The sequence below is a fragment of the Penicillium vulpinum genome (assembly GCF_028829585.1).
Source record: "Penicillium vulpinum strain IBT 29486 chromosome Unknown utg000003l_segment0_segment0, whole genome shotgun sequence".
Classification (NCBI taxonomy): domain Eukaryota; kingdom Fungi; phylum Ascomycota; class Eurotiomycetes; order Eurotiales; family Aspergillaceae; genus Penicillium; species Penicillium vulpinum.
Genome location: NW_026643243.1, coordinates 3,615,668 through 3,633,039, shown reverse-complemented (window position 1 = coordinate 3,633,039; position 17,372 = coordinate 3,615,668). Strand labels below are relative to the sequence as shown.

Sequence of the window (17,372 nt, the reverse complement as noted above, 5' to 3'; positions counted from 1 at the left end):
CGAGTACCCATGCACCGACTACCCGCAAACTGCACATTTAGGTGAGGTTCCTGACTGGACACATGTGGATAGGAGCTTGGCTGCACGCCAACCTCCATAGATAGTTAGATAGAGTTCTGGGATGGGATCTCACCAGCATTTGCTGACGCTTGTTGGTTTTTACCAGGATGCTTGTTTGTTTTACCAGGAATCTCCATAATATCCATGTCGAAATCTGACTTGGCGAGGCCTACAAACTTGAACCCCTCTCCCAAGTGGATTCTCGGTGCGGCATACCTTCAGCACGCATACACCGGAAATCAATGCATTGCATATTCAGGTGAGGTTCCTGACCAGAAATAGATAAAAAAGGAGGCTGGCTATACCACGCCAACCTCTATCGATAGTTAGATAGAGTTCTGGAATGGATCTCACCAGCTTTGCTGACACTTGTTGGTTTACCAGGCATCCCGACATCCAGACGACGAACTCCAAATTGCTTGCCATACCGCGTGTTACTCCTTTCAACATACAACCCTAGGACAACCGCACATTCCTCCATCTTCAGGTAAGGTCCCTGAGCGGAAAACACATGGAAAGGAGGTTGGATACAACTCAAAACTGACAACCTCTTTAGATAGCTAGGTAGATCTCTACGAATATGGGCGTTACCAGCTTTTGCTGGCGCTTGTTGAGTTTCCAGGTCCATACCAACAGCCAGCCCGGCGAAATCTCTCCGTTATTTTTAATTTGCTTGCCACTTGGCCATGATTTCTACTCAATGGCATCTGCTCAATCTTTTTAATGTGAGTTCCACCTTTCCTGCACCTTCAACACCGTACAATGGGCTAATTATGATCAGATCCCTATTTTCTGAGGATCTTTGACTCTCCCCCCACAACACTTGAGACTCACTCGGTGCTCTGGCTGCAGCCAAAAATTGACGTTGATCCTCTCCTACTTTGTTCCTGTTTGCTGCTAGATCACAGTGATCTTGTGGCGGATATTCCATGTTGTCTCTACTTAAGCCACAGGATGGAAACCACGGCCAAGTTCCTGAGACCAGTTTCATTTTGCTGGGCCTATCCATCTTGAGGATAACCTACAAGCGCAATGAAGTGAGCTCCCGAGGTTGGCTGGCTGGATGGGTGGTGCTTATCTCGATCGCCTGCAAGATTGTCCTTGAGACGGGGTGGGTGGTCAGTATGGGGACTGTGCGGATCCCTTCCCTGACAACATGTTCTTGGCTCCAGTAAAGATTGCAATGCATGATTTGGATACGCAAAGTCAGCGTTCTAATCAGCTCGATGCAGCCGAGGACAAACTATCAGTGACGGTGATAATTCCTTCAATGTCTATGAATTTCGGGAATTCTTCTGGGACATGACCGTGATCTTCATTCAAAGGTTTGATGACAGCAACATGTGGAATTCATCGGCAGTGAACTGTGAATTGCGCTTCTAATAACACTGTTTGCTATGGGAGAAACCATCAATTCGCCTTCAAACTCAAAACTGCAATGCAGCATAAGCGGACAACAACAACCACACTTTCAACCCAAAATACCATCCTAGAAATAAAAGGAAAGAAGGAGCTAGCACAGTCTCCAACATAGTATATTTGCGAAAATTGTCATACTCATGGGTAACATACTCGTACCGGAGATTCAGGAGGCTATTTATTTGAGCAGCATCAATGCTTCACAGGGTGACAAGGCAATGAGCGAACTCCTCTCGCTCACCGAGGGAATTAGCGAATGTGATGAATGATCTAGTGGTGATAGTCAGCCAAGTCACAAAGGTAGATCTAGGGCATTTATAAGCCAATGCGAAAGAATCGAAATTGAACATGATACAAAAAATTGTCCTTCAAAGAACCGAGCATGTAGATTTACTACTAATGACTGCCCTCCGAGGTAACGAGCAAAATAACGAAACTGATAATCTATTCTCACTTGCAAAACTAGGAAACAGCAAAAGGAACGTAGAATCCCTTGGGCCATCTCGCATACTCTCTCAGGTGTAGACATAATTCTACTTGTAGACGATGTTGGCTGCCTTTATTCGTCCTTCAATCAACCGCAATTTCTGCGCAGGTATATTCTTCGCTCACTGTTCACATCACCGATTTCTACCCGTCTCCTCTGCTTCAATATAATTATCAGATTAAGCCTAATTAGTGTCCCTAGTCATTAAAGTAAAACACTTACGCCAATTCCCATCCTATGAGCCTTCTGCGGGAAACACGTGGTACCGCAGGGGATGATGCACCCAGAATACCAGCGTGGTAGTTAGACCAATAGAATGTAGGTATTCAGTGCATTGTCCATCAAATATCGGATATCGAAAAGCCGACCAAGTCACGAACAGGACGGCACTTTGTTGTGTATCCCCACATATACAGAAATGCACGACGCCTAGAGTACGGGTGGAGTTTGTAACACCACCAGCAGTATTGCCAACGGTCATTCTGAAGTTGACGAACTAGATGTAATTCCGAAAAAGCTTCACGCCGCATGAGGTCATAAACCCCCGTTTTACGCACCCGAAGAAATTCCTGGTAACAAGCGAACATATATTTGCAAGTTACCGCAACGCAAACTTGGTCGGAGACCCAGAGGCATGTGAAGAGTATTTCCAATATTTCAGGTGGAACCCTTTGAAAATGATCGACTGGCAGAAGCTTCTGTTGGGTCTGCTGTTGATGGGTTCGCTGATACCGTTGAAATATGGATTTCAACTTTGTGCGGAGCGGAAATTCATGGCGACCCATAACGGATATTCCAAAAGATGTAAGTAAAAGATGTAAGTAAAATATGTAAGAAGTGATATGAGAAATGAAGTGAAATATGTCTATTTACGTTGGTGGTCGTCATCAACTGAGATAGCACCCATGGATTTTGTTTATACTAAGCTTGGGGTTCTACCGCTTTCTACCGCTCTTTCTACCTCTTATCATCTTCACCAATCATGAAACATATTAAGAACGTAAAAACGCAGCCTACTCCCGCGTTTCCACAGTGGCAGCCTCAGTCCCGGAAGGCATACCAAACTCCTATGGATGGAAGTTGGCAGTCCATAGGATGTCATTCAAGTGCAAAATTCGTCTTTCTTTATGATTTCTCGAACTTCAAAATCCGTGGTTGCCATGGTTGAGAACTTTAGAAGAAAAAGAAAGAAAGAAGATAGAGTATACTGGTCACAAAATATATGTAGTACGATTATCTCTATGCCCATCTAAAGTAACACCTCATTGCAAAAATTATCGCTCCATCAAAAATCGCGATACTCTAATTCATCTTAGAGAGCATCGGATGGGTTTCCGCAGGCCAGGACCCAAGCATCACCATGGCGCCTGCAAAAACCAGCGCAAAGATGCTATTCAATGTCCACAAAAATTCTATAATCTGGAAAGAACCTCAGGCGAGGCCCTTTGTTGAGTTCTGTTATTGCTCCAAAATACCCCCTCAAACTTTGATATGGGAGCAGTGATGTATGAGAAAAAAAAGGATTCCATAAGTAGTGACAAGTCTCTGTGAAACAGAATCGTTGGTCCGATGTTTATGAGGATAATTAGACCCGCGGGGATGACTATGATCCAGATACTGTGAAAGGGTATTGCTGTCCGTTGACCGAGCTGTTTGTCTCTGCAATTAGAGAGTGACAAAGTGATCGGAGTGCTAACCCATGATAATAGCCACAAATTCAGAGCTATATTCCATAAGAATGCCCTCAACTAAGGGATTTTCAAGCCTGACTGTAACTCAAGCTTGTCCTCTTCTACAATATTTTATTGGACATATGGTCTTGTCCCGACCAAGAACTACAAGGGTTCAGCCTGTAGTTGTTTCTTTCGAGGCCGAGTAAGCAAATTCTATAATTATAGTAGTGACACACGCAATATTGGCCAGACCTTTTGTTCTAGCTAGGATATTGTGGATAATGGCTCCTGTCAGTGAAATAAAGGCTACTATTATCAACCTGTAAGGCTGATGGTTGTTGTCCTTATATCAAGTAGGCACTGTGAGATAATTATTCGCCATCCATATCCAGGGAAAGCTGCTCAGGATAACACATGTTCAAGCCAGCTAGGCTAGAGTTTACAAGATCATTGCAGCTACCGAGACCAATTAGGCTTTTGGACAGTAATTCGACCCAGTAGGCGGCCTAATATTATTAAATTCGTTATTTTAATATATTTGCACTCAAATTATAGTGGCATACGCAAAGGATACGAACCAAATCGGAGCACACAAAAGGTAGGCATTCTTGAAAGATCAAGTATTCCTTCTTGTATCGTCGGGAGCGACTACCGGTGGACTCGGTGGATATGGTTCAGTAGGAGGGGCTGGCCCAGCACATTTGTTGGAACCAGATGAAGGGACAGTGTCAAAGCTTGCTTCGTAAGTTGCATAACTTAATGGACTGGAGATTGTTAAAGAAGCCAGAGTCGAGACGATGGTTATTGAGAAAAACATCATTGTGAATATGATGAGCTAGCGCTGATGCTCACACAAACCGTGGCTAATCTAGTTAGCGAGATATGTTCATGGGTCAAGGGATAGATATTTGAGGAAATAGACCTACAGAGGATATCGAGTATTTTGATACAGTTCAGAATAATCAAAATGGGATAGCCGTTCTATTTATGTGCTTTAAGCCTTTTTTTTTTTTGGCGGAACCTACATGAGAAGATAGATACATGACAGTTAAATATCCGAGAGTATCACCAGAGTGGGACGTTCCAGGGATGTGTGGTTTTGGTATTTTTTCGCCTCTGCTACTGGCTTTTGTCAGATATAGGGGGAAATACATAGCAGATATGCTTGTCAACAGGGGAGCCATGCTGGAAGTATTAGATATCCCCCTTCGTGTGGCCTTGAGCCCAGCAATGGCGAAGAGAAATATAACTTCCGATGTAGTTGATACAAAGTTGTGGATCCCGGTCCGTGCGTCTCGGCTTACTTCCGACTTCTGACTTCTCCCGAGCTGGCTCCTTCCTGGCAGCAACTATCCAGCGACGATTTCGGTGGCTGGCTTATGCAAGCATTTGCTTACTTTAATGCTACCGTTACGTTCGTGGATATCCAGGTGCATCATGACGGACACCGCAGGTATATCAAAACATCAGCCACGCAAACCACGTCAAGAACAGCGGCAAAAGCGGCCGCAATTGACACATTTCCTCTGTGTCCCTCTGGTAAACAATAAATCGCTGCCGCAGCTGGAATCATCGCTCGCAGCCTTCAAAACAGCTCATCTCACCGAACCTGGGCCAGCTTCTCAACCGTCCTCTCAGGGCCTTGGGAACCCATCCCGCCTGGGTCTTCCTAGCACAGCCTTTCGCCCACTGGGCACACTTCACCTTACCCTTGGAGTAATGAGCCTCAGCACCAAAGAACGTTTTGATCAGGCTATCGCTTTTTTCCAATCCCTCGACCTGGCAGACATAATGAACGAGGTGGAGCGAGTCACCGCTCACACACAACAGAAAGTCGCCCTTCGCCAATCATCGCCCCTAACTTTTTCTCTTGAGTCACTACATGCTCTGCCACAAGGAAGATCAGCCACTATCCTACATGCTTCCCCGGTCGATCCTACGGGTCGCTTGCTTCCATTTTGCGTAAAGCTACGTGACAAATTCATCGAGGCTGGCTTCATCCAAAGTGAGCCCGACAGAAGACCAGCAGGAAAACATAACGCCCCAATTCGCTTTGTCCAAGATATGCCTCAGGCCTCAGAGCCAGCTACTGTTTCTAATGATGTGTCTTTAACCCAACCAAAACAGCGACCACTCCTCCTGCACGCGACTCTTGTCAATACGATTTACGTTCGTGGACGGCAGGGCCAAAGCAAAGATGACAAGGGCAACAATCCGCCCAAACGCCTCACATTTGATGCTCGCAATCTGATTTCACAATATCGTAATTACTATTCCGATCACAATCAAACTATCGCACACCGAGCACCAACACCTGCTGGATCCTCTGTAGAGACCAAGAATGGTACCCGCCGTGCAAAATCTGCACCTATCTCCGAGGGGAACGTCATTTCATCCAAAGATAAAAGCCATTCGGCCCCTTCTCTTCCACCGTCGCGGGGCTATCCTTTCATTTGGGCAAAGGAAATTCCTTTGGATACTATCTGCATCTGCGAAATGGGTGCCAAGAAATTACGTCCTGGTGTGAACGACGGTCATGGGTTAAATGAACGCCTCGGCGAAGAATATACAGTCATTGCAGAGCGGAGTCTGAGTCGCCCCGGTATAACAGCCCACACCAAATGATCAATTGAGGATGATTTATGGAAACCAAATTCCTATCTTGGTCATATTTATGAGCAAATCAAGTTGTTGAAGATCTTTGGTTCCATTGTTGTATTGCTAGTGATATTAATGAGTAGACTAGATCCCAAGCCTGCTTGGGTTGCGGATGGCACATGTAATGGGAGTTGCTTATCATGAAGTGAGTTGCGTTAGAGTACTAGAGTGCCGCTCGGCGTCGGCTGAGCAACGAAGAGAGATTCTATGATCTCTTCTTGAGATAAGGCCGCGAGGGTTAAATGGAACATTGAAAGCCAGACCATCTGGCTGGTACATCGACCCGAGTCCCGTGGAAGTTCAATGAACGAGGCCGAGCGCGGTAAACTGCATAAAGAGTTGAGATGAAAAAAGGGAACATGAGCGCGGCTGAAAGGATGTCCCACAACTAAGTGCCACGAAATCATCTCAACCGACTCATGATGGTCTCCTGTCCCCGCTCAACAGACAACTCCGCAGCCTTAGCCTTGATGGCGGTGAGCATGCTGCGCTCGAAGTCATCACGGGTACGCAGCACAGCCTCGACCCACGAAAGCTGCAGATCCCAGTACTCAAGCTTGAACGCTTCATAAACCTCCACAAGGGCGGGGCCCTTGTCAGTGGAAAGGAGGCGAACAAGCCAGTCAACCAGCCGCCATTTCTGCTTGATAGTACCCTCAAATGAGTCCGGGTACTTCTCGAAAAACGCAAAGACAGTGAGGACATCGTCCTTGAACTTGTCTGTGAAGGGGTCGGCGTGGCGACGGAACTTAACACCCTTGTTGCGCACTGAGGACAGGTATCGTACCAGCAACTCGTCTGACAGTTCCTCGACTAGGATTTCGGCCAGAGATGGGTGCAGCACGGAGTTGTAGTCCGCCATGTAGTCTTCAAAGGTGGAGGTAATACGCTTCATGGCGAATTCGCCGTACCAGCGGGACGTGTAGAAGTCTGGCAGGACAGTGTCCAGATCGACCCAGAAGACAAGGCTCACGAACTGCGCCAGGCAGTGCGTGCTCAAATCCACGTAGCCATCGCGCAGTGCATCCAGCTCGATAGTCGCTGTGGTGCCCATATACTTGGGTGTGACCATGGGCTCGAAATCGGCCTTGAATCGTGTCAAATAGCCAAACTGGTTGCCCTCCTCATTGTCGTCGATGCAAGAGATCTGGTCGTTGGCTATGCCGATCAGCCAGTCTTGCAACAGCTGTACGCCTTCTTGGTCTGCGCCTTCGACTTGGTGCTTTGCGCATTCTTCGTCAATGAGTGTCTGCCACGCGGTCTGGCGGCTCTTCAAGGCCCGGAACATGGCGTCAATGACGCCCTCTATCAGGTCTGCGCGGTCCGATGCCCCTGATGCCATGACTTGTTCGTGAAGCATGCGCCACATGTCGGCTAGTGTCTTGGTGCGGAAGTGACCTTCTGCGTTGTTGTCTAGGGCATCTGGGACACGTTCCACAAGAGACTTCTTGTCTGCGTTGAAAATACGGTCCATCCATTCTTCGACGGCGTTGACGATGACGCTCTGCCATTTTCGGACTAGTTCTGGCTCGCGGTCATCGAGAATGTTGGGTTGGAGATCTGCTGGTGTCCAGCCAAGCTTCTTCATTTTCTTGTAATACTTGTCGCTCCAGTGGATGATACTGAGCAGATTATCGGCCGGGAGCTCGGCGTCGTCGATCAAGCTGAGCAGGAAGTCATGCATCATTTGATGATAGATATCAGTGTATGTTTTGAATATCTTCCATTTCTTCGGGACAAGGCTCTGCATGCCTTGCTTGACCGTAAATAGATCATTGAAGTACCAGCGGAACTTCTTTTCCAGATTTTCTGGATCTCCAAGGAAGCTTTCGAGGGTCTCTTCAAATTGGCCCTGGGCGTAAAGCTCGATAGCTTGGATGAATTTGTCCTTGTAACCTCGCACAGTCTTGGGACCAATGTTCATAGATTTGAAACGACTTGCAAGGTCCTTGTGGTCTTTCTGGGCCTCTTGCAACGCTCGGACTGTGTCATCATTTTTCTCCTCGTTCAAGACAACGACAGCAAGTCGCACAACCATACTCTTGTTGTCCGACTGCACCAACGGAATGAGGTTCATGCATGCCGTTCCAAGGTGATCATCGAACCACTCAATAACAGAATCCAAACCCTCAAAGTACGCTGTTAGGGCTTCTTCGGAGCTCCGATCCTCCGCCTTACGAATCTGATCCATAGCTTCATCGCGGAAATCTCTTAACCGTGATATCTGCATATGAGCCCGCAGAAGATTAGGCTGGTTCTCCATATCATCATCATCATCTTTGAGCAAATCTTCCACTTCCTGGATGTCTGCGCCGAAGTTTTCTAGTCCCCGTTTCATCATAAGCGTGGCATCAAAATGTCGTTGGATCCGCGCAAGTCGATCAATCTGTGCGAAGTCCTCCACGCTATGCTGCGACTCGGCGCACAGCTTGTCAATGCCCTGAAGCTCGTCTTTTGTTTTCGAGACTTGCCGCTGACCCTCAGTCAAAGCACCAATGCTGCGTTGCACAGCCTCCAGCTGGTCTCTCAGACCTTCACGCAACCGTGAATCGACTGCCGCCTTCTTCCGTAGGTATTCCGCTTTAAGCCCGCTGATCTTGTCTAGATCCTCCGGGTGCCGTAGAAGGTCTTCAAGTCGCGGCAGCGAGACCGTAGTATCAATGTTGCTGGCTTGCGCCATGGTTGTAGTGTGGTATAGGGTCTCTAGTAGTGTCGTTGTTCTGGCTCAATTGCTCGAAGCTAGGTCGAAGGGTGAAGGTGTCAACAATGCGGCATGTGGCGTTGCTTGCGGGAAGCTAGTACGCAGCAGCGAACTATGATATAAATCCAGGTATTGTTGCGCCGGAAATAGCGCAGCCCATAGTTCAACCTTGAAAACGTGAAGTACTATACCAGTTATCACAAGCCGATAGACTGTCGTCGCTGCTGTCATCGGACTCCGGCAGAATACACACGTGATCTACCGCCTTCTAATTGAATTTGCGGGATCGCGATCATCTCCAAGTTCGCGATATTTCTCCACCAGATCACAAGATCAATTGCGTTGCAGATACGGCTGCAAATTCTCGTCCACCGATACTCCGGTGAATTCTACAACCACCGCGTTCTGTTCCACCTATCACGAGACCGATTCCACGAATCCGGACAACCTCCAAACCATACCATCAAAAGATCAAGCTGAATATCAGATCCTCTCGATTTCCACAATCCAACATGTCCTACTTCCGCATCACCCTCGTCCGCTCCGCAATTGGTCTGCCGCGCCGTTCAACAGACGTCCTCAAGGCGCTCGGCTTGAAGAAGCGTATGGCAACAGTCTTCCACAGCGTCTCACCCTCCGTCGCGGGTCAAATCATGAAAGTCAAGGAACTTGTCCAGGTCGAGGAGTGCCAATACCGCCTCACGAAGCAGGAGGTGCATCTCGAGCGCAAGCCTGATCCTGGATATTATACTGAGAAGAGCTGCAGTGAGCAGCGGGGGGATCTCAGTGGTCAGTGATTGTTTTCGTTGAGCTTCACGCGGAATGGGGTGCTTTTCAGACTACGCTTTTTGTCACCGGTCTTGAAGCCTGAGATAGGATCTGGGTCTTTTGAGATACTTTCACTCGATTAGACGATTGATTAGTCAATCGCGTCCTCTTTTGTTTATGTTTTGGCTTTGCTTGCATGGAGCGGGTTGCTTTTTTTTTCTTTTGGTCATGTACTCTACGTCCACATCTACCGGGCAGATGTCTTTCTGGCAAACTCTTGTATTATATGCATTATTACCGTCTAGTGGAATCCAACACTTGAAACAAATATGTGCAATTTGAAAAGACCTGGATAATGATAACGCCACTGCACCAGCAGTTGAGGTAAGGACAGCTAGGAAACACCACGACAATTCGTCCAGGGCAGTCCGGACAAGCCGAGCAAAGAAGACACAAACATGGAAAACCAATAATTTCATTCCAATACTCATGCTTTGTACAAAGTGTCCAGGAACCCTTCTGCCAGACGACTGACAATACTCTTATCGGGAATGCTGCCAGCTACGCCGTACAGAGCAGAGGTTTCGCCACGATTGAGGATATACGATTTTCCCTCGCGCTTGCGCTGCTCGGCTTTCTCAAGCTCTTTGCCGATGACTTCAGTCAGATCAGCAATGAGCTGGTCGACAGCCTTGGCAGTGGGAATAGTGAAGGCACAGTGGATAGCCGGGGGAGACTGCAAGGCATTGAGGTGCCAGCCTTTACCGGACAGGTCATCGGCAATATCATAAATGTCAATGGCGCCGTTCTTGCTGCGGAAGGCGACCACACTGACGATGGGGTTACCAATGACCTCCATGTGCAGTGAGATGGTCGCATCAGTCCGAACGGCAGTCTCGAACTTCCGTGCGGCGTTCATGATATCGGTGCAACTGCTGATATATCCAGCTTCGCCGACGCTCATCAGACTAGCCCAACAACCGGCGATCAAAGCGCCAGGGCGGGAGCCTGCCACGGATGGAGAGGCATAAACACCGCCAGACCAATCCGGGTAGATGAAGTACTGATTGTTTCGGTATGATTTATTGCGGTATATCAAGACCGAGTTACCCTTGGGCGCAAACCCGTACTTGTGGGTGTCGACACTGATGCTGGTCACACCGGGTTGGCGGAAGTCAAAGCCACCCTCTTCCTCGTAGGGGGAGGGAAAGCCGGCCTTCTTGAGGTGTGCAACGACAAAAGATCCCAAGCAGCAGTCAACGTGGAGAGGGATTTTGTACTTGGTGGCCAGGCGAGATAAAGCGGGGATATCATCAACAATGCCGTGGGGGAAGTTGGGTGCTGATCCGACAAGAAGGACGGTATTGGGATTAATTAAACGGCGAACAGCGTGCACGTCGACCTTGAACTCGGGCTCCGGGCAAGGCACTCGGTGCAGCTTGATCTTGAAGTAATTGCAAGCCTTAATAAATGCCGCGTGTGCCGTATCGGGAATAATCCTGTGATGATTGATCAGTACTACTGGTAAATACATAATATTCGACTGCCAACTTACATCTCAGGGTCAGTGACACCGCGCTCCAAGAAAGCCTTTTGTCGAGCAGCTAAGCAAGCCATAAGGATAGACTCCGTGCCGCCACTGGTGGTTACACCGGCACCATCCGAGGGGGAATTAAAGAGAGCGAGAACCTAGAGTAGAGATTAGCCGGGATGCGCCTTCAAGGCCGTACTCCGGATATAGAAATAACATACCATAGCAACTACCTCAGCCTCCATCTTCCGAACACCAGGGAAAACATCCGGGTGGATCGGGTTCGCAACACCAAACTGCCCAAAAGCCTCAGCCTGCAGTTTTAACAAATCCGCGCCTCCATGATAAACGGCGCCGCTAACGCGACCATCTTCCCAGCGAGTATGTTCAAGCCCAGCCAACTTATCAAGTTCCGCGCGGACCTGCTCCGGCGACCAACCCTCCTTGGGCAGTGTAAGATACCGTGTAACATCCGGCCCGGAGTTTACCAGCTTCCCCTCGAGTTTCGTGATAGCAGCGCTCACTTGCTTATCGACCTGGCCGCGCACACCAGGGATGCGCAGGAAGATGCCATAGCAGAACAGGCGGAGCGAGATGTAGAGGTTGCGGATGCTGCCGAAAATGCCGTAGCCGCGAACGGAGTAGAAAGTCTTCCGCGTATATCGAAGGATGAACAAAATAAACACAATGTTCCTTACACTGCGTTGAGAGCAAAATGAGTCAGTGGTGATTGCCTTTGTTTCTGGCCTCGGTTCCGCGGGGAACGGGGAATTACTCAACGTACAGGTCTGGAAGGTTCAGGGCAGATAGGTGTGCGCTGGACACCCGGCTATAGCCGATTAGCTTGTTCTGCAGGGCAACTGGCAGCATTGAAGAGCTCATTTTGCCCTGTAGGAATAGTCTTGCAATAATGATGAATGGGAGTGGCGATGGGGAGGTTGCATTCCGTCATGTAGTACGTTTTGACTAGTTGAGTCTAGCGGGCCTCGGCTGCCACATGAAACTGCCTCTCAACGTGTGCATACATATGCATCGGATAATTTAGAAATTCGGTATTGATCTATTTTAGATAGTACTCATAATTGTAATAATTTCTAAGCGAGTTTTGCCCTAGCGATCCTTTACTACATATACATCGGATCTTAAACCGCGCGACAAGGCCTTCGTTTTCGGCGTTGGTGCTTGGACACCCTGGCCGCTTTTTACTCATCAAGTAAAACAACTTGGAAAGCACTCATCTAGGAATTCCGATAAATCTGAATATCATAATAGTATAGCACTGTAACCATGTTCATTTAAAACACGTATTTGAAAGTGAACGAGTATCGTATAGTCCTTATATAAAAGGACTGAAGTTTTCTAGGTCTAAAGAGACTTTATAATATTCTAACAAAGTGCACTTGTATATATATATATATAACTAGAGCTCAAGGTTAGGACGGCGCTGCAATTATCACATTATCGCTCTATTTGTAACAACCGCAAGCATGGCAGATTATGAATGAGTAGAGTCCTCCCAATATCTATATCCTTAAAGCCTGATCTAGATCAGCGGAATGCAAATGAATCGCTTAAAGCTTCCCTATCTGGTACAAAGTGCTTGACTGTTCGATTTAAATCTATGGAAGAAAACAACCTCGTAGAACAAATGATCTGAAACAAATGGACCACTAGCCAAACGAGAACTACCACTCCTTCAACCCAATTGGCCCAGTACATGTCCAATGCTTGTGGTTCAGCTTGTTATTCTCAACCTCATCCACTATAGCCACCGCCATGTCCTCGTTGTAAATTCCGTTATCAATTCCCTGCTCCGCAGAACCCGCAGAATCATCTACATGGACCTCGTACTTCCCAGTGCGAATTCCTAGTAAGTCGGGAGGATTAGCATTGGTAAGGCCACTTAATGCAAAATATAAGATTACCCTTATCGCGCAGCTGCCATGGGGGTGACAAGAAGCTCCAATTTCTGTCCTTGACCCCTTCCCACATGGTCAGAGCTACCCGAGAGCACAGAATAAGTCCAATAGTGTCCGGATTTGTCAAGTTCTTTTTAGAAGACCGCAAGCACCAGTTGGCGAAAGGCCTCGAAAGCCACGAAAGCCACGAAAACCCTGTCAGCATGAATCTGTCAGCATTCGTTCAGGAATTAATGAGGGAACATATCACTTACAGCCGGGATTCTCACGATTCGCTCTTGCCCATTTAAATAGACGGATAAATCTACCCAACGCTTGTTGACCATGATCAAACATACGAGTTGACATGTAATTTAGATGAACATTTGGCCATGCGTACCTGAAATTGGTGAACATTTTGAACAATGCAATACAGTCCGTATTTTCTTAGTACTCACCAGTGCTTGAAAGCAAAGTCCTCATCGTCACACAATTGGACGCCGTGCTTGTAAAATAGTGATCCGGCACCACCTGAATATTAGAGTTAAAACACGACATAGATGGTGGGTTATGTGTGCTTAGGTTGTGTTACCAATGATAATGAAAGGACCGCGGAAAGTCGATTTGAGGATTGCCATTTTAATATTGCCATGGCCTTCCACACCCACACTGTACACGGACTTCAGGTCAACCAAAGGGGGACCAAAGGCAGATACGACGGCATCGAAATCTCCATCAGATTGGACATTACTGAAGCCTTTGATGTCGCTGCAGTCACATGGAATGCCACCATACTCTCCAGATTTTGGCCACGTCTTAGGAGGCGTACGGGAAATGCCGACCACACTGTGACCTCGGGACAGAAGCTCATCCACGACACATGATCCACACTGCCCCTTAGGCCCCAAGACTGCAACTCTGAGGCTTTTAGACATGATGGCGAAGATACTCGTCTCTTCTTAGATGTCTATGCTCTGGCGAAATCAAACGATCCGACTAGGTGTGCGTTGAATTGACCAAACCAAAACTTTATAGAATAAAGATTTGTGGGAAAAGAAAAACTAAAGATTCAACCTCACCTACCTCCAGTATAATTTATAGTATAAGCTTCTGGCCTGGAGTAACCGATTTGTGCTTTGATTTGTTGCAATGGTATTTGGTCTATGGCTCGACTGCCCACATAGGTGCTCGACGGAACTCCCCCATATATCGGACGGACCCCTTGAAGCTACCCCCCGTCGGGACACCCGCCTCCCCGCTTTTCCCGCTTTCCCCGCTACTCTATTGGATCCCCACATGCTAGATTCCAGCTGAATCCTATTCGAAAACTGTTCTGTATGAATCTACACGAGGTACAATTTGGTAGTATGAGATGAGTATCCTATTTCTGGCCTAGACGTACTCCTTCTTTCGATCTTTCATCGGATCATGCACTAAATTGATAGAGGAGATCAAATTCACGCGTTATCCTGTAACTAGTTAAGTCTCACAGCTACCTCTGATTTTTTGTAGTGAAATATCGTCTAAACAAGGGGTGACTTGCCTAAACAGCACTTTATGCATACCGAGAACATTCCGCGACGGCCTCCATATGAATGAATATATTAGAGACTTCAATGCACTTTGTGCGACTGTCACTTTCAACCGATTACCTATAGACCTGCAATGTTTGATTTGTATTCTTCAAGTTGTAGGCTGCGGGTTGACCCGCGTGCAAGTTCCCACCTTCACTGGTTTCAGCAGCCGGTGTATCCTTGAACAATGCGCCGATAAATCAGTTTGGACTTTTCCATTCAATCATGTCCAGGGGAACCTGATGATACAATGAGGGTAGCATCGGAAGCGGAGCTGCGGTGGAGCCGACCGAGGTCTCTAGTTTTCCGTATTTGGGTGGATTCGTAGATCGGAGGATTTTCAAGTTTCTGTTTTCATGTGGGGGTTTTCATACCGGTATAGTTGAGGCAGTACAGCCCTGAAGCATATAGTGTACGACTAATCAAAGGACTTTTGTAATTCACAATAGGCTGCCTAAATCGTCGCAATATAAAAGCGGGATTTCCACCATTTTGGCCTTCTCTTTCTTCCAAAACGGTCTCTATCCAGAGTATAGTGCAAGGAAATGTCAGATCACTCATTTTCAACATCCCTCTGGGGCATATCCAGTGTGCAAACTTTTGGAATGGCCACTACTCTAGCTCTGCTCGTTGTTTTGACGGTCATTCCTAAGCTGGCCCTACGGACATACCGCATACACATGCATCCCCTGAAATCTTTCAAGGGTCTCCCAGAGGCATGCGTTTCGGAGGACTGGCTATATAAGGTCACGAAGAGCGGCGCTGCTGAACAAACATTTGAAGCTCTTCATCAAAAGTACAGTATGAATCAAACTAGCTCGCTGCAGAGTAAACACGTATTCTAGCGGCTACCAGAAATGCTACTGATGGTTTATCTTGCTCTAAAGACACGAAGGCCCTCCGCATCGGACCAAACGAGCTTCATATTACCGATATTGAGCTGTACAAAGTGATCTACAATCAGTCCAAGCCATTCCTCAAGCACGGCCCATTCTATAACGGATTCAACATACCCCACGCTGTGTTTGCGGAACTTGATCCTGACCTGCATACAGAGCGTCGACGCATGCTAAGCCCTTTGTTCTCAAAGGCCGGAGTTTACAAGTTAGAACCCCTAATCCATGAGAAGATATACAGACTGTCATCCAAGATCAATCGCCTCTGTGGCTCTAAGGAGATTGATATGTATAATGCAGTTCGGTAAGTCCGTGGTACTTGACCTGAAGTTTGCAATTTTCTAACCTTTCCGTGACAGCCTCCTGACGACAGAGATTATCACAGAATTTGCCTTCGCCAAATCACCAGACCTCATTGAGGAGAAGAGTGATGAAATGGATTCATGGTTCCTTGATGCTTTCGACATTGGCTCCCAGAGTGTGGTCGATTTACAGTACAGGGCACTTCTTCGAAAACTCGTCATGGAAGTACTTCCCGTTGGTATTAGCAAACTTCTGAACCCCAAGCTTGCCAATATTATTAATCTGCAAAAGGTATATTGAGTATATCCGGGTGATTGAACCACTAATACTGACAAATGAACATTTAAGTATGCGGGAGATTGTATTAGGAATTGGCGGAAGTCGTCGGAGAGCTCTTCTCATCCTGTTATCTTCGACAGCCTTCACTCAATTTCAGACTACGCTAAAGTTTCTGAGGCTATGGATATTCTTATCGCCGGTGCTGATACAACGGCATCTACCTTGACAACTGGGTTTTATCACATTCTCTCCAATCCAAAGTTGAAGGAACGCCTTGTGCGGGCAGTCGACAAGGCCATACCAGAGCCCGGATCACTAACGTCACTCCAATCTTTGCAGAAAGTGGAATACTTGGTATGTGAAGATTTTACAGACAAAGTTTGATAACAGACAACTTGAAAGACCATTTGCTTACCTCAAACTACTAACATTTCAATAGACGGCATGTGTGAAAGAATCAATCAGGGTTGGTGTAGCTGTACCTGGGCGTCTCCCTCGTGTCGTCCCCAATGGAGATCCTTTTGTTGTTGAAGGAAAGGTGGTCCCCCCAGGTGTACGTTTTATTCTTCTTGAGAAATCGCACGTCAATCCAGAGTGGAGATGCTAACGGTGATCTTCAGACAATCGTTGGAATGTCAGCGTACACCATGAATAATTCTGTCGATGCATGGGGATCAGATGCCCATGAGTTCAACCCTGATCGTTGGATCGGGCCCTCGTCCAAGGATTTGGAACAGTGGCTATGCACATTTTCCAAAGGTGCAAGAATGTGCTTAGGGCAAACGTAAGTCTCGATACCTAAACCAACCAACAGCCTTTCAAATCCGTACTATGTGCCCTTATATATTTGCTCATATCTATACCGTTGCAGTGTTGCGCCAGTTGAGATGACCCTCGCATTTGCTTACTTGTTCCGCAATTACGAGCTGAGCCTTCCCAACGGACATGTGGCACCGAAAGGGTTTGATCGCTTTACCTTACAGTACGAAAAGCCGGGATTGCCTGTTGTTTTCAAACCTCGTCGATGAAAAGGATTATATTCGAAGTATCCGACAAGCCTTTACGGGCTATCTCAATCTTCGCCGCCAGGTGTGACATGTTTTCATGACTTGGTTTCACTATAAG

The 17,372-nt window shown here is 47.2% G+C and overlaps 8 protein-coding genes across 8 annotated transcripts; 3 read left to right on the top strand and 5 right to left on the bottom strand.

The window, feature by feature from the left end:
• Positions 1–104: 104 nt before the first annotated feature.
• N7479_006420 (uncharacterized protein) lies at positions 105–541 on the bottom strand (the record flags this gene model as incomplete). Its single annotated transcript, XM_057254114.1, has 2 exons — positions 105–229; positions 415–541. 2 exons carry the CDS (start codon positions 539–541, stop codon positions 105–107), a joined length of 252 nt encoding a protein of 83 aa, XP_057107976.1.
• A 2,727-nt stretch (positions 542–3,268) lies between these two features.
• On the bottom strand, positions 3,269–3,624 carry N7479_006419 (amino acid transporter; the record flags this gene model as incomplete). Its single annotated transcript, XM_057254113.1, is given in 2 exon segments — positions 3,269–3,385; positions 3,397–3,624. Coding segments are annotated over 2 exon segments (345 nt in total), but the record flags the coding sequence as incomplete, so codon positions are not given.
• A 1,452-nt stretch (positions 3,625–5,076) lies between these two features.
• On the top strand, positions 5,077–6,264 carry N7479_006418 (uncharacterized protein; the record flags this gene model as incomplete). The annotated part of the gene is made up of 1 exon (XM_057254112.1): positions 5,077–6,264. One exon carries the CDS (start codon positions 5,077–5,079, stop codon positions 6,262–6,264), a length of 1,188 nt encoding a protein of 395 aa, XP_057107974.1.
• Positions 6,265–6,700: 436 nt separating this feature from the next.
• On the bottom strand, positions 6,701–8,977 carry N7479_006417 (SNARE-binding exocyst subunit SEC6; the record flags this gene model as incomplete). The annotated part of the gene is made up of 1 exon (XM_057254111.1): positions 6,701–8,977. The coding sequence occupies one exon, from the start codon at positions 8,975–8,977 to the stop codon at positions 6,701–6,703; it is 2,277 nt and encodes a 758-aa protein (XP_057107973.1).
• A 533-nt stretch (positions 8,978–9,510) lies between these two features.
• N7479_006416 (mitochondrial 54S ribosomal protein uL30m) lies at positions 9,511–9,795 on the top strand (the record flags this gene model as incomplete). The annotated part of the gene is made up of 1 exon (XM_057254110.1): positions 9,511–9,795. One exon carries the CDS (start codon positions 9,511–9,513, stop codon positions 9,793–9,795), a length of 285 nt encoding a protein of 94 aa, XP_057107972.1.
• A 458-nt stretch (positions 9,796–10,253) lies between these two features.
• On the bottom strand, positions 10,254–12,179 carry N7479_006415 (sphinganine-1-phosphate aldolase DPL1; the record flags this gene model as incomplete). Its single annotated transcript, XM_057254109.1, has 4 exons — positions 10,254–11,265; positions 11,322–11,455; positions 11,519–11,996; positions 12,082–12,179. The coding sequence occupies 4 exons, from the start codon at positions 12,177–12,179 to the stop codon at positions 10,254–10,256; spliced, it is 1,722 nt and encodes a 573-aa protein (XP_057107971.1).
• Positions 12,180–12,982: 803 nt separating this feature from the next.
• N7479_006414 (NAD(P)-dependent oxidoreductase) lies at positions 12,983–14,130 on the bottom strand (the record flags this gene model as incomplete). The annotated part of the gene is made up of 5 exons (XM_057254108.1): positions 12,983–13,164; positions 13,223–13,411; positions 13,471–13,595; positions 13,654–13,726; positions 13,788–14,130. The coding sequence occupies 5 exons, from the start codon at positions 14,128–14,130 to the stop codon at positions 12,983–12,985; spliced, it is 912 nt and encodes a 303-aa protein (XP_057107970.1).
• A 1,184-nt stretch (positions 14,131–15,314) lies between these two features.
• N7479_006413 (cytochrome P450) lies at positions 15,315–17,275 on the top strand (the record flags this gene model as incomplete). Its single annotated transcript, XM_057254107.1, has 7 exons — positions 15,315–15,570; positions 15,657–15,969; positions 16,025–16,259; positions 16,317–16,601; positions 16,687–16,800; positions 16,868–17,031; positions 17,119–17,275. The coding sequence occupies 7 exons, from the start codon at positions 15,315–15,317 to the stop codon at positions 17,273–17,275; spliced, it is 1,524 nt and encodes a 507-aa protein (XP_057107969.1).
• Positions 17,276–17,372: the final 97 nt, after the last annotated feature.